Source organism: Onychomys torridus, chromosome 3, assembly GCF_903995425.1.
Source record: "Onychomys torridus chromosome 3, mOncTor1.1, whole genome shotgun sequence".
NCBI classification, from domain to species: domain Eukaryota; kingdom Metazoa; phylum Chordata; class Mammalia; order Rodentia; family Cricetidae; genus Onychomys; species Onychomys torridus.
The window spans coordinates 132,887,455-132,903,815 of NC_050445.1; the positions used below are offsets into that span (position 1 = coordinate 132,887,455).

General features: G+C 52.2%; 1 protein-coding gene across 1 annotated transcript in view; it reads left to right on the plus strand.

The window, feature by feature from the left end:
- Rasgef1a (RasGEF domain family member 1A) overlaps positions 1–14,020 on the plus strand; it is a 33,318-nt gene extending 19,298 nt beyond the window's left edge. The window contains 13 exon segments of the mRNA XM_036180937.1: positions 620–826; positions 3,143–3,265; positions 5,012–5,149; positions 5,914–5,931; positions 5,933–6,136; positions 6,505–6,579; positions 6,932–7,024; positions 7,455–7,557; positions 7,636–7,715; positions 8,559–8,750; positions 9,609–9,732; positions 12,075–12,147; positions 12,341–14,020. Coding sequence (XP_036036830.1) covers positions 620–826; positions 3,143–3,265; positions 5,012–5,149; positions 5,914–5,931; positions 5,933–6,136; positions 6,505–6,579; positions 6,932–7,024; positions 7,455–7,557; positions 7,636–7,715; positions 8,559–8,750; positions 9,609–9,732; positions 12,075–12,147; positions 12,341–12,365 — 1,455 coding nt within the window. The 3' untranslated portion in view covers positions 12,366–14,020.
- Positions 14,021–16,361: the final 2,341 nt, after the last annotated feature.

Sequence of the window (16,361 nt, forward strand, 5' to 3'; positions counted from 1 at the left end):
CCCTCCTCCCTGCTGCTTCTTGACCAGACACCCGGCCTCCCCCCCACCCCCAGGGTTCCAACGAAACCAGACAATCAGCTTCCAAAGGCCCCTCTCAGCTCCAGCAGCAGCACACAGTACCCAGGTCCTACAGCACGCATTGATTAGCCCAGTTCTCAGACCACTGTCCCTACTAATCCATTAACCTCCACATGCATCATGGAAGTTGGCATCTGCTGCCCCGAAGGATGCTCCTTGGTTATCCTCAGGAGTTGCACAGCTAATGACCAACAGCCAAACCACATCTGTCATTCACACTTCATCGCTCAGGCTGTCTTGACCACAGGCTCCCTGTACTTGCTCTAGAGTTTATTTTCCTCCTGGATATACTCCCAGGAGGCCCATGATTAGGACACAGAGAACCTACACTGAGTCAGGGTCCCTGGAGTGAGATCTGGTGTGCGCGGAGCAGGTGTTGAAGAAATTCTCATCAGAGCTGCCATGCCTGGGGGACTACCCAGCTGCCCAACAATCTCTCCTTGGGACTTCTCGTCAGCCTTGTATGCACATGGACTAGACAGATGTGCAGAGGCCGCAGGCCACCTAGGACAGAGCTCACATGCTTGTTCTTCTTCCCCAGGAAGAAGCTATGCCCCAGACATCTGTGGTCTTCTCCAGCATCCTTGGGCCCAACTGTAACAGACAGGTGCAGCCCGGCATGGGGGAAAGAGGAGGTGGAGCCAGCAGCGGCTCCAGGGACCTCATTTTCCAAGATGGACGCCTCACTTCTGGATCCTTGGAGGCCCTGATGGAGCACCTGGTCCCAACGGTGGACTATTATCCTGATGTGAGTGACTTGGGTCTGGGGGAGATGGAGTGGCAAGTAACAGGGAGGGGTAGCCTGGGCTCCAAGGATGACTGCTTCTGGGAGGAGAGGGAGGCCCGGACGGGGCTGTAGAGTTGGACAGAGCAGCTGGGAATGGATGGGCAGCAGGGCCAGCTCTGCCTCCTGGGCCTTCATTACCTTCTACTTTGCAATGGAAGTCTTGTCTGGAGGAAGCTACAGTGACTACCCTGCTGCCCCAAGCAGGGGGGACTAAGGGAAGGCACATTGGAAACAGAGACATACAAAGGACTACCCCTGGAGGGAGAGTTGGAAGGGTAAGGCCAGCGTAGGTCCTGTGACCTGGTAGCCAGGACTACTTCTTAAAGCCTATCCCTGAGCTGAAGCATGAGTTCCAAAGGAAGAAGACCCACCCTTCTCTGAGGCGTGTGAACGCCAGAGCCCTTTCTCTGCTCATCAGTAGTTCAAAGCCTTCTTTGCCGTTTGGAAGTGACATCGGGCATTCTGGGAACAGAGAAGACAGTATCTCGTCATGTTTGGCTTTCCTTCCACCTCTGATGAGTGACATCTCTTAGCAAGAGTGGCTCAGCAGGCTAGTCCCAGCTGAGCAGCCCCTGTCTGTCTGTCCCAGGACAGATATTCAGGCTCCTGGTGGTCAGATACAGGACAGGAGGCATAGGTGCTCTCTTGCTGCCTCTTTTTTCTTTTTTCTTTTTCTGTTTTTAGTCTTTTAAATTAGGGTCTCATCATGTGGGTCTGGATGTCCTGGACTCACTCTGTAGACCAGACTGGCCTTGAACTCATGGAGATCCACCTGCCTCTGCCTCCCAAGTGCTGGGGTTAAAGGTGTGTGCCACTATGCCCGACTATCTTTTTGAAAAAAAAAAAATTATGTATATGGGTATTTTGTCTGCATGTATGTCTTGAACTCCTGGTACTGGAGTTAGAGACAGTTATGAGCTGCCAAGTGGGTGCTAGGAGTTGAACTTGGGTCCTCTAGAAGAAGAGCTGGTGCTCTAAATGCTGGTCATTGCTCCAGCCCCTCCAGCTGCCTCTGAAGCTTGGGCCAGCCTGGCTTCTCCACCTGCAAGGCCATCCCTGCTGGGCTCTGTGAAGACAAACCTTCCCTGTCCTTCCCTCCGTCTAGTTAGGGCTGATGATGGCGTTGGTGGTACAGAAATGGCTGCTGAGAGGCTGGGACAGAGCTGAGAGGAACAGTCCTAGATCCTGAAGAAACCCAGGGCAGGGCCACAGTCCCTCAACCCTGACTATGCTATGGAGCCATAGTCTTGTGCCAGAGCGAGGAAAGATCCCCTTATGGGCTATCACGGAGGATCTCAGCATGCTGTCACCCAGTTCTCAGGACACTGTGCCCCGGGATGCCCCCCGCAACAGGTTCCCAGGAAGGGGGGTTCTAGCAGGTCAGGAAGTAGAGAAGGGAGGCCCGCAGTGCATTAATTAGCTCCTCTTCAGAGTTCCTGTTCTTCCCTCCCACGTGCATGCTGAGCGCACACATACCATGAAAACACACCAGAAGATCCCCACTCCTTGGAGATGGCTAGGAACCCCTGGTGTGACATTAATATGCTTTTCCTTACATGTCTGAGTCATCTGCTCGTAAGGAGGACCCTGAGAGTCTCACCTTTTGGTTGGGATACCTGAGCACTCATGCTGAACAGGTGGGGGACAGGTCACAGGAAGTTTACGGGGTCAGAGGAACACTCAGTGTCCCAGGGAGAGCTACATCTAGTAGCCTTGCGTGCTCCTATGGCACGAACATGTCCTGTTTCAGGCTGCATGCACTCCCTGCTGGCCTCAAGCTAGAGCAGGTAAATTCCTGCCCTGCGGGCTTGGAGTTGGGGCCAAGGACCTAGGCAGCCCAACCTACAGCAACCACATGGGGGTGAACCAAGTCCAAGTGGGGTAGAGTCCCATAGGGCATCCCAACCTACAGTGTCAGCTGCCCACAGGCAGGAGCCTATGAAGATCCTGAAGCAACTGATCCATGGGACACAAGATGTGAGAGCCATTGGCCACAGGCTGTGTCCCCTAAGCCTTTTAATGGACTAGGCATCATGAACCTGGAATCAGGCCCAAAGGCCCCCATCATGGGGTGGGACAGCAGGTACTGGAGAATTCCGGCAGAACTGTGTCTCCTAGGTGTGTGGACATAGGTTGAAAGAAACAGGGTTGTGTGAGATAAAGGAAACCATGTAAGCAAAGGTGCAGGGTGATGGGCTGGGAGAAGCCAGGCCAAGTACAACTGAGCACACCCATGGAAGCGATCTGATCGTCATTCACCCCGTCTCCTTCCTGCAGAGGACATACATCTTCACATTTCTCCTGAGTTCTCGAGTCTTCATGCCCCCTCATGACCTCCTGGCTCGAGTTGGGCAGATCTGCCTGGAGCAGAGGCAACAGCTGGAGGCTGGGCCTGAGAAGGTAAGCCGCTGAAGGGGTGGCTTCATAGATTTGTCTCCTAGTTTGGGGAGAGTCAGTGAGCAGAGAAAGTAGGCAGGGTAGAGTATGGGTCAGGCCTAGTGTGGGCAGAGCTGCTTGGCCCTGCTGCAGCCCTGAGGAGTGGCCCCTCAGATCTAGAGGTGTAGCCTAGAGCTGCTGGGACTGATAGCTGGTACAGTGCTTGTACCCACTGCGGCAGTTAACAAGGCAACTCCACGTAGTTTATCTGGTAATTAAAAGAGGTTTATTTCAGGGTAACTTACAACCAATACAGGAGTCAGTTACAGGGTCCGGGAGAGATGAGGTACAGTCCAGTGTGGTTCTCTGGAGAACTCTGACTTGGTCTGCAATCCAGCATCCAGAATCACGAGGAGCCAAGAGAGCTGGCACATATGCATCTTGGGTCTTAAGGGGTCCCATCTTGGCCACGCCTCGGGCAGGTCATAGGCAGGTGTGGCAGTTACCTGCTGCCTCACTAGAGGCAGTGCTTCAAGGTCAAAGCTGCAACAGCTACCCATTATATGCCTCCTCATGGGGCAGGGCCCCACAGATAGCTAGCCTCCTGGTCAGTGCCCGATTCTATGAGGTCTTATAACAAAAACATCAGAGGGGTCTTAGTCACTGCCACCTCTGTGGGCGTCAGGTAGCTGTTCCCTCAGGATAGCAACTGCTCACATGGGAACATTCAGTAGTCACAGTAGAACTGTTTGGCCCTTCAGGATTGAGAAATTGGTTAGGAAGTCATCATCACTCCGATGCCCTGGTGCCTGGTCCCGTTCAGGGTCTAGTACAGAAGAAAGGGTAGTATGTTTGTTGTGTAGGAGCTGGGAGGTCTGCATCAGATTGCAGCCTGACCCATATTCTGTGGTCCAGCCTTCTCCTGCTGGAAGTTTGTGAAGGGAGCCCTTCAACATCCTATACATCCCATCAGGCTTGTCAGAGTCTCTGGCCTGGTAAGCCCAGCCTAGAGTATTTGCTAGCTCCAGTGTCCCGACAGGTACCAGGCTAGGCTGAGCTGGGTCTGAGGAGAGTGAGTCCTAATAGCAATCGGGATCTTGAAGCCAATACTACGGCTTGTTTTGGGCAGTGCTGATGATGGTAAGCCAGTGAGGGCCTGGGAGAAGCCATGGCAGTGCCAGAGGGCTTTGGCCCGTGTGGGCACAGTTGATTATCTTGAGTCCCTCTGATCTCCTCCCTGGGGCGGAGGTTACACAGGCATTTTGAACAAAAGAAATAGCCTTGTGCAGCACACCAGAACACACACACACACACACACACACACACACACACACACACACACACCCACCTCAGCCCCAGTGCTGGGTGCAGGGTCCACTTGGCTTCCTCCTCAGGGCTGCACCCCCTCCTGGTACTTGCCAAACTCGCCTTTGGCAGAGAGGGGTAGGGCAGTTTTGCATCCAGTGTGATGCTTCTTGGTTGTGTGTTTTATGTGGGTGATGTTTAACTACAGTAAGTAGAACTACTTTCCTGTTGTGGTAGTAGTGTATTTTTGTTGTTGTTGTTGTTTTTGTTTTTTAAGATGAATTCCGAGAAATAAGAAACGAGAGCCACACATTGTAGTGTAGCTACGGCAAACATGTGGATGCCCCCGGGGGCCGCGTGCCTAGCCCAGGCCCTGGGGAGGGGCATGGCCCTAAGCAAAGGGTAACTTGTACCATCACCACCTTCCGGGCCCCTCTGACTCGTGAGTCTTCCGTATTCCCCCAGGCCAAGCTGAAGTCCTTCTCTGCCAAGATTGTGCAGCTGCTGAAGGAGTGGACAGAGGCCTTCCCTTATGACTTCCAGGATGAAAAGGCCATGGCTGAGCTAAAGGCCATCACACACCGTGTGACTCAGTGTGACGAGGTGAGGTCCTCCCTTGGCCCTTTGCCAGGCTTCTTGGGTATTTTTGGTGGTGGGGAAACAGTTTGTACAGGAATGTGCTCATATGAGGCCCCTTTCCCTGTGACCTCCAAGAGGGTAGTACAGCAGCTTGGCAGCCCAGCAGTGGGCTGGATGGACCCGCGTCATCCTAACAGTTGCCTGACTCTATATCCTGGCCTTCAGAACCCTCATGCCTGGGTGGGATCTATGGGCAGCTCTAGGAACCTGTCTGCTCTTCCTGGATCCCAGAACGTGTCTTGGCCTTAATAGAGACAAGGCCGAGGAGTTGTATGGCCTCTCCCCAAAATGGAGAACCCCATGCTTAACAGTTCCTGTTTTCTGGGTAGACAAGCCTGGGGAGAGACTCCTGAGAAGCCAATGCACCTAGGACACCCTACCTAGGGACAAAACCCTTCCTGGTTCCTTCTGGGTTCTTCCTGCTATGGGAGGCAAGGACCAACAGCTATGTTGTCAACCTCTGGGAGAGTTGCTTTCAGACCTACAAACCAAGCCCCACCTTCTGCCCCTCCCCTAGCAGGACAGCCTACAAAGTCCCTGCAGCCCCAAGGAGCCACTCTGTGGCCTACATTGCCATCCAGGGCCCTAAGGGAGATGCAGGCTTGGATAGGAGGGTGGGAGCTGAAGGTCAGACGTAACCCTAGAAGGGAGATGGGCTGTCTGTGGTGGTGGTGGTGGCCATGGTATCAACCCACTCCAGCACCTTGATGAAGCCCCGACCCCCACAGGAGAATGGCACAGTGAAGAAAGGCCATTGCCCAAATGATACAAAGCTTGCTGCTGTCCCTGGCTGCCCGAAGCCAGCTCCAGGAGCTTCGAGAGAAGCTCCGGTCACCAGTTGTGGACAAAGGGCCTATCCTCAAGGCCAAGCCACCAGCCGCCCAGAAAGACATCCTGGGTGTGTGCAGTGACCCCCTGGTGCTGGCCCAGCAGCTGACTCACATCGAACTGGTCAGTGCTGCTGCATGCTCTGCATGGTATAGGGTGGGGTTGGGTCGTACTTGGCATTGCTTAGCCAGCAGGTACTGCAAAGATGCCTCCCTGCTGGTCAGTCTGGGGTGTGATAGGGAAGCTGGTTTGTTAGTTCTTGCCACTACTGCCATAGGCTAGTTGTGTATCCTCTAGAGCAATGGGTATTTCTATGTCTGGTGTTGGGTTTGTAAGAGTGTGGCAACCTTGTATGAGTGGAAGGGGAAGGTAACACTGGCCTGTGGTGGCCCCAGGATACAAGAGAGTCCTGGGAGGAGGCTCTTCCTGCTCCTGCAGTCTCTGTCACACTCCTTGGAAGCTCTGACCCCTCTCCTTGTCTCCCGCTGAAGGAGAGGGTCAACAGCATCCGCCCTGAGGACCTGATGCAGATCATCAGCCACATGGACTCCTTGGACAACCACAGGGTGAGTGGGCAGCACATGGGAGCCATGGCTGGTGGTTGGCCTGACACTTGCACCCTCCCCTCCCCCCACAGGTTGGGTGCAGGTCTCACTTAGTATGTGGTATGCGCTTTGGCGTACTGAACCATGCCATCCAATAGGTATGAGTGTGGCTTTCCAGGGATTTAACACGGGGGTTAGTGATGACTATATAGGGCGGTATGTCACTGGACTGATGGGTTAGCCTGTCAGAACAGCTAAGGAGCAGGCAGGCATGGTCCAGGTATGCCTTGGTCTTGGGACCTGGCCAACCACAGTGGCTGGCTTGTCCAGGCAGGGACCCCAGGGCTCCCTGTGACATGCTTTGTGTTTCTAGTGCCGAGGAGACATGACTAAGACCTACAGTCTAGAGGCCTATGACAACTGGTTCAACTGCTTGAGCATGCTGGTGGCTACAGAGGTGTGCCGGGTAAGTTTTTAACCATAGCAGATCTGGCTAAGATGGCCTCTCCCACCGTCTCTGCAAGGCTGACCAACTCCTACCCTCGCAGTCCCAAGTAAATGCATGTGATGCTCAGCTGCCTGGACCTCAGCCTGCCCCTGGCAGCAGAATCACACATACAACAAGGATTGGTTTGCATGACCAAAAAGACCCCATCCCTGGGGTGCTCGCCCTGTACCAAGAACTCCTGAGTCAGTTATGGTGGGTCCCATCATCCTCAGCCTGAGGCAGATGGCTTCATTCCTTTTGTGGCTAAGGACGAAGCAGTGTTAAGCCATAGATCTAGCCCCCGAAGATGCAGCCTCAGGTCTCTGGCAGCCCAATCCAATGGCCTCCCCGCATCTTTGCCCACTGGCCCCTTGGTGGCCCCATGCCGAGGCAGACTCATTGTTTCCAGGTGGTAAAGAAGAAACACCGGACCCGCATGCTGGAGTTCTTCATTGACGTGGCCCGAGAATGCTTCAACATCGGCAACTTCAACTCCATGATGGCCATCATATGTGAGTGCCCAGGTGCAGGTGGGCTTGCTTGTACCACCTGCTTCTCCCTGCCCTGACCTGTGCTCCATGTCCCCCCAGCTGGCATGAACCTCAGTCCAGTGGCACGGCTGAAGAAAACGTGGTCCAAAGTCAAGACAGCCAAGTTTGATGTCTTGGAGGTACTGGCGTCTGACCCCTCTCTCAGCTCGGGTTTGTCCAGAGGGTCCTCAGCAGCGGGGGGTGGCATCTTCCCTGTCGTTCACACACATGGGACCGGCCTTGCTGGTGGTGGGCACCTGAGCTCTCCTTTGCCCTTGTTGCCTTGGGTGGGGTCAGCACCTAAAGTGAGCCCTGGAGAGTGATAGCAAAAGTTTGAACCAAGTGACACTGTCCACTGAGTCGTCAATATCTCCTGACCCTGGGTCATCTGGGACCCCGGTGGCTGGCAGACACACCATCTGAAGCTTTCCATTGATGTATTTGGTCACAGACTACTTTGTGTTTAGAAGGCACCAGTCCTGTGGCCTGTGGAGCGGTGAGGTCTAAGTGGTGTCCATTTGGGTAGTGGAGCCAAGGAAGACTTTCAGGCAGTGGTTCTCAGCCTTCCTAAGGCTGCACCCTTTAATACAGTTCCTCATGGTGTGGTGACCCCCAACCATAACACTAATTCCATCGCTACTTCCTAACTGTAGTTTTACTACTGTTAGGAATTGCAACGTAACTATCTGTGTTTTCTGATGGTCTTACGCGACCCCTGTGAAAGGCTCATTTGACTCCCTTCGGGGGTCGTGACTTTAAAGCACTGCTTTAATGGCAGGACCATGAAACCAGCCGGGCAGGCAGGGCTGTGACACTCCTGTGTAGCCGTCCAAGGCCTGGGGGCCGAGGGCTGCTTCGGGCCTTTCTTCCTCATGTTGACTGCTGCGCCCTCAGGACCATGCCTTCTCCATTTCGTCTCCTACTTACAGAGGGGCACCGTGCACCGGGTTGAGGGGCTCACTCTGTCTTCCCTGTGCCTGCAGCATCATATGGACCCCTCCAGCAACTTCTGCAACTACCGGACAGCCCTGCAGGGGGCGACACAGAGGTCCCAGACAGCCAACAGCAGTCGCGAGAAGATTGTCATACCTGTGTTCAACCTCTTTGTGAAGGACATCTACTTTCTGCACAAAATCCACACCAACCACATGCCCGATGGGCATATTAACTTCAAAGTGAGCCCAGCCCCTAGAGGTCCCAGCATGGGTGGGGCAGGCAGAGCCTTCCTGGGCTTCTACAGCTACAAGACAGTGGCTTTGTAGCAGGGGCTGGTGTTCAAGCCTTGCCCAAGGTCTAGAAGGTCCTTCAGGGCTGGATGCACTAGGTGGGTCAGGGCTGCTGTTCAGCCTTAAGATGTAAGGTGCAGCTCCTGTCTTTCTGGGGGGCACCATCAGATGGTGGAGCTTGCTGCCACACCGCCTGTATTACCCAGGATCCTGGTACCAGTGCTGACTCCACTAAGGAGGCAGAGGAGGAGCCATCCCTAGGGACTTGGGGGTGAAGAGGGATTTATGTAAGAAGGGACTTGAGCAAACTTTCAGAGAAAGTGAGGAACCAGCCTAGTGGGCTGAGGGTACCTGGCCAAGGGTGGGGAGCAGAACAGAGGAAGTCGGGGAAGTGTAAGGTATATAAGTAAGGGGTAACCGGGTCCTGTGCATTCATACCAATGCCATGGTAAGGAAGACAGTAGCTTGTCCTGCTGGTGCCCCTGTGGCTAGGGGATGCCTCAGGTTGGAGTCACAGATGGAGCCTCCTAGGTCCCTGGGCAGGAGAGGTATAGGCCTGTACAGAGGTATGTAGCCTGATTGCCTATGCAGAGGGCAAGGCAGAGTGGCTTCCGGGATTTCTGCCATCTCTGATGCTCTACAAACTGCCATGGTCTCTGCCAGGCTGGCACTGTTATCTTCCTCCTGCTTGGACTAACAACATAAGCAGTTACACAGATATGGAACCACATCTCTGGCTCTGACAGTTGGCTTTAAGTTCATTCAGGTGACATAGAGAACATCTTGTTGGTGTTTTTGTCCTTTCAGAAATTTTGGGAAATTTCCAGACAGATCCACGAGTTCATGACATGGACACAGGTAGAGTGTCCCTTTGAGAAGGATAAGAAGATTCAGAGTTACCTGCTCACGGCACCCATCTACAGCGAGGAAGGTAAGGGTATCTCTTTAACAGCATACCCATCTCCCAGTGCACAACATACCCATCTCCCCACTGCACAGCATACCCACCTCCCCACTGCACAGCATACCCATCTCCCCACTGCACAGCATACCCATCTCCCCACTGCACAGCATACCCATCTCCCAGTGCACAGCATACCCATCTCCCAGTGCACAGCATACCCATCTCACCACTGCACAGCATACTCATCTCCCCACTGCACAGCATACCCATCTCCCCACTGCACAGCATACCAATCTCCCAGTGCACAGCATACCCATCTCCCCACTGCACAGCATACCCATCTCCCCACTGCACAGCATACCCATCTCCCAGTGCACAGCATACTCATCTCCCCACTGCATAGCATACCCATCTCCCCACTGCACAGCATACCCATCTCCCAACTGCACAGCATACCCATCTCCCAGTGCACAGCATACCCATCTCCCAGAGCACAGCATACCCATCTCCCCACTGCACAGCATACCCATCTCCCAGTGCACAGCATACTCATCTCCCCACTGCACAGCATACCATTCCCCAGTGCACAGCATACCCATCTTCCAGTCACAGCATACCCATCTCCAGTGCACAACATACCCATCTCCCCACTGCACAGCATACCCACCTCCCCACTGCACAGCATACCCATCTCCCAGTGCACAGCATACCCATCTCCCCACTGCACAGCATACCCATCTCCCAGTGCACAGCATACCCATCTCCCAGTGCACAGCATACCCATCTCCCCACTGCACAGCATCTCATCTCCCACTGCACAGCATACCCATCTCCCCACTGCACAGCATACCCATCTCCCAGTGCACAGCATACCCATCTCCCCACTGCACAGCATACCCATCTCCCCACTGCACAGCATACCCATCTCCCAGTGCACAGCATACTCATCTCCCCACTGCACAGCATACCCATCTCCCCACTGCACAGCATACCCATCTCCCAACTGCACAGCATACCCATCTCCCAGTGCACAGCATACCCATCTCCCAGAGCACAGCATACCCATCTCCCCACTGCACAGCATACCCATCTCCCAGTGCACAGCATACTCATCTCCCCACTTGCACAGCATACCCATCTCCCCACTGCACAGCATACCCATCTCCCAACTGCACAGCATACCCATCTCCCAGTGCACAGCATACCCATCTCCCAGTGCACAGCATACCCATCTCCCAGTGCACAGCATACCCATCTCCCCACTGCACAGCATACTCATCTCCCCACTGCACAGCATACCCATCTCCCCAGTGCACAGCATACCCATCTCCCAGTGCACAGCATACCCATCTCCCCAGTGCACACACAGCATACCCATCTCCCCACTGCACAGCATACCCATCTCCCCACTGCACAGCATACCCATCTCCCAACTGCACAGCATACCCATCTCCCCACTGCACAGCATACCCATCTCCCCAGTGCACACACAGCATACCCATCTCCCCACTGCACAGCATACCCATCCTCCAGTGCACAGCATACCCATCTCACCACTGCACAGCATACCCATCTCCCAACTGCACAGCATACCCATCTCCCAGTGCACAGCATACCCATCTCCCCACTGCACAGCATACCCATCTCCCAGTGCACAGCATTACCCATCTCACCACTGCACAGCATACCCATCTCCCCACTGCACAGCATACCCATCTCCCAGTGCACAGCATACTCATCTCCCCACTGCACAGCATACCCATCTCCCCAGTGCACACACAGCATACCCATCTCCCCACTGCACAGCTACCCATCTCCCCACTGCACAGGCCATACCCCATCTCCCAACTGCACAGCATACCCATCTCCCCACTGCCACAGCATACCCATCTCCCCACTGCACAGCATACCCATCTCCCCAGTGTACACACAGCATACCCATCTCCCCCACTGCACAGCATACCCATCTCCCCACTGCACAGCATACCCATCCTCCAGTGCACAGCATACCCATCTCCCCAGTGCATAACATACCCATCTCCCCACTGCACAGCATACCCATCTCCCCACTGCACAGCATACCCATCTCCCAACTGCACAGCATACCCATCTCCCCACTGCACAGCATACCCATCCTCCAGTGCACAGCATACCCATCTCCCCACTGCATAGCATACCCATCTCCCCGGGTACATAGCAGTTGTTCTCATACTCATCCCTTGACCTCTTAAGGTGGCCCTAGGAGGCAGTCAGGGCCCAGTTAGAGTTTCTAGTCCTTTTGTCCCTGGCCTCACTGTGACCCTGGAAGGGGTAACTTGTTATAACCCACCTGTGGGGATGCTGGCTCTCAGGGGCTCTCCATCCCTCAGCTCTCTTCATCGCCTCCTTTGAAAGCGAAGGTCCTGAGAACCACATGGAGAAGGACAGCTGGAAGGCGCTCAGGTAGGGTGTGCTAGTTACATCTGGGCCTGGGAGGGAGAGGGTGGGCATGACAAGGACAGAGCTGGCCTTCCCAGTGGATGGTTTGGTAGGATGCTGATGACTGGGCTGGACTTGGGCTCTCTTCTCCCAGAGATATGGGCCTGCCCTCTGCCTGCTCAGGGAGCCTGATGCAGCCCCTTCTGCCCATCTGCAGGACCACTCTCCTTAACAGAGCCTGAGGATACAGCCTGCAGATGCTGGATGAAACATAACAAACGAACCAAGTTCAAGTGGTGATAGATGTGGGATGAGAGAGGAGGAGGCCTCACTGGTTGGGGTCCATTTTGTATATAACTTTTATGAAAAAGAAAATGGTAATTATTCCATGCATCAGCCTTTGGCACTTACGAAGTTTTTTTTCTTTCGTTGTTGTTATTTATTTTAAACAGGGCAGGGCCCTGTTTTCGGGGAGGGGCGGGAAAGAGTATCATGGGAGATGGTAACCATGGTAACATCTTATTCTAATGAAATGTAGATTTTTATTTTCTACTTTTGATGATTAACATCCTATGAAAAAAAATTTAAAATAACCCAACCAAAACCAATGTGAGCCCTGCCTGCTCGGACGCCTTTCCAGCCAGTGTCTCTGATGTTGGGGTTAGTGCCTTACAGGGTGCTGGGGGTCCAGTCTTCCTGTTCCATTGTCGGAGCTGCAGCCAGCTCTGTCCTGTGCCGCAAGGAGCCCACCCTCAGCAGCCTGGGCCACCAGGTTCCCACAGGAAGGGCTGGAGTGGCCAGGAGGTCTCGTGTGCACACTTCTGGAAGGGAACCTTTACATACGGGCTTTCCAAAGTTTACATTTTCATTTTCCTTTATCAGGGATTTATGGGGTTGGGAGGGGCAAGGGGATGCCTGACAGCATATTTTCCGTGAGAATATGTTTGGCAAATTGTTCTTCAATTGTGTTTTAGAAGAGAGAAAAATCTATGACTGTATAGGGAGGGTACCATAGCATCGTGAGTCTCCCGGGCTGCACCTGAGCCGCGGTGCTGCGGTGAAGAAGGCGGCATCTGAAGCTGCCACACAAAGGCAAGGAAAGCAAAGTGAGTGTGTGGCAGACGCCCCCCCTCTGGTAGGAGGCCCCCCATGGGTAATCTGAAACTCAGACAGTTAGCCAGGCAGCCCCCCATGCTGGAGCACTTCCAGATCAACCTGTCCAACACGGAGCGGTGTAGTTCTGATCCAAACAGGGGAGTGTGGTTCATCTTCCATGTCTGATTCCCTGGCGTGAACTCTGGATCTTACTGGTCATGGGTGGGATGACTCTGTCCCTCCGACAGCTGGAGATATCTGCACTGATTTGTTTGGCTTGGGTGGGAGCGTCTGTCAAGAAGCCCGGTATGGAATGCTTGGTCCCACTCCCAGAGCTTCTGTGGACAGCCTGGAGATGGCCAGCCAGGCCATAGGGAGGTGGGCTAGGTGGCCACCCTCAGCCTTGGGGAACAGAGTAGTTACACTGTATTGTCACAGTGTGCTTGCACTTTTCAGACCTTCTAGCTAGTACAGATTGTATATTGATAGTACATATTGATTTGTTTATGTCTTTGAGATAAAGGCTGGACACTTGAGAATATATATTTGGAATATAATGTTAGAACATTTTCTGTACATGTGTTAAGGGCCTTCAGTCCACGTGTGCTTTGGGGTCACCGGTTCTAGTACCTTTTTGAGAAAGTGTCTACATTGCTATTTCATTGCCCCCATTGGATACATCCTTCATTTGATGTTTTGGTATTTGGAGCTGATCTCTGAGTATAACGCTGTACCATATGCAGGATGTCAGTTGTGGTGTGACTGGATGTACTTGCATCAATAAAAGAACATGTTGATCTTCTCCCTTGCCTGTCTTGTGTGCTAAGGAGCCTGGAGTTGGTGGCGTGGGGCAGGGGAGGAGGACACCATGGGGACTTCCAAGCAGGGGACCCCAGTAAGTTTTGTTTGCAGCTGAATCACATTCTGACAAATGACTTTTCAGGTGGTTAATGTGAGACAGGGAAAAGATGATCAGGATGAGCAGCGACGTCCTGCTTTTTTTTCCGCAATAACATGCCCAAGGATGTAGTGTATGATCGTGTAAGTTAAGGACTTCTCGTTAATAATATTAACCATAATCTAATCTGTTGTCTGTGGGGCTGCCATGTCCTGCAGGCACCTGCCCTGCCTTCCTGTGAAGCACTTTGCCAGGCACGTTCAGGTGGGACCTTTTGTTGTAGTGATTACACTGGAGGGCAGAGAAGAACGTGGGTCCTGAATGGGAAGCCGAGCCCCTGTTTCCCCAGCCTGCCTGCTCCCACTGAGAACACAACCCAGGCTGGATGAGGGACTCTCTACAGCTCTCAAAGAGCCTCACCCTGCACCTTCAGTACCAACTCTGTTCATTCCCACACGACCAGCACTGCCCAACAAAAGCACACTATGAAGAAGCCTCTCCATTGTTAAGCCCCACCACTGTACAGCCTATGGGGAGAATTTAAAACACACTTCTGTAACCCATCTGTAGGTCGGTTTAGACCATGTTAACATAATTCTATCACTGTTCTCTAAAGGGAACCCATGATACTGTAAGTAAGGTGAGGATGTCCTCTCCCACCCCATCAGCAAGAAAAAAATTCCAGAAGTATCAACCCCAATATAACCAGGACACTCGGTATGGATTGTCAACAAAGTTGGGCAAACGATTCTGTAGAGGGGATAAGAAGGCAGATTATGTCCTTTTCTGTTTCTAGCAGCATGGTAAGTGAAGCTCTTGCCTGCTGAAAATGACTAATAAAGTTATAGAAAAGCCATAAATCCAAGTGGATTCAGGAGAAGACAGGATGATGTTGAAGCCAGATTTTGCCTTGAAGATAGGGACCTCATGCTCAGGTGCATGGGAGGGTGAAGAAAACTCAAGGCACGTGTGACCTTAGCCTATATGACTGGCCTGCCAAAACAGACAAAAATCACCCTGCCGTGTAATATTGGCCTTGAAACAGTGTTCTACCCTGATCAAGGGAGTCAAGGAAAACTGTTTTGAGGCTTGTCACTAAGTGGAGCCAGGGAAAACTTTCTGCTGATAATTTATAATTACACCTCAGTGAACTTTCCCAAGTTCTGCAGTACAAATCACACCAGTCCAATGAATTTTCTGCCGAGAATGTAGTTTTAATGTGGCCCTCAAATGGCGCCATGCCAAAGACCCAAACCATTGACATACACTCGGTTTTTAAGCTCACTTTTAACCTTTATTTAAACCTCTGCTAGATGTGCCTTTTGGTTATTTTGTGCATTTGATTATTGTAGCTTTCGTTGCTGGATGCCTTATTTGAGTTTATCTTGTAGCCCTGGAGACTGACCCCAGGGCCGTGTGTGTGCTCCACCACTGAGCAACAGTCCCACGTCTAGATGCTCTATTTGGCTCTTTTTCAAATTGGTTTGGCCATAACTTTGAGGGAATTAGCAGAATCCAACTCAGAGAGGACAAAGTTGGAGAATAAGGTCATGAGACGCAGAGGTTATTTTAGCACAGGCTAGCAGAATCATAGGAGGAGAGGATGGGGCAAAGATCATGCTTGAATTTTTCACACCTGATAAAAGACAAAAACCCAAGGAGTCTAAAGAAGCTCATACACGGTCAGGAAAAAAAGCATATCTGTGTGTAGAAGATGAGAAAGACAGAGAACAGAGATGGAGAACAGATCTGAAGAAAGCCAGGGAAGAGCTGGTGAGTATCGGGGCTGGGGACTGGGGTGGGGGGCACCCTTAAGTTGGCAGTTCACAACAGAGGGAACTAAAACCAGCACACAGAGAACAATATTCATGTGGCTGAAGAAAAAGTGAAGCCTAGAATTGCCTACCCTTTAAAACTGTGTTTTTAAACCAGAGAAAATAAGATACAAACTAAAATGGAGTTTGCTATCAGCAGATCTTCATCAAAAGAAACTCCAAAGAAGGAGTCTTAACCTTTAACATAGTCTACATGTAAAAATAATTTCCAGATGGACTACCAATGTAAGCTTGAAAATCATTGCAATAGTCTAAAAGGAAAATAAAAAATTCTTTTACGTTTTGGAATAAGAAAATGTTTCTTAAATTAGACATTCAGATTAGTAACTGTATATGCAAAACATTGAATACAATATACTAAAATATGCAGAGTCTCAAAAACAAGGAATCGAGTAAACAAATGGTCCAAT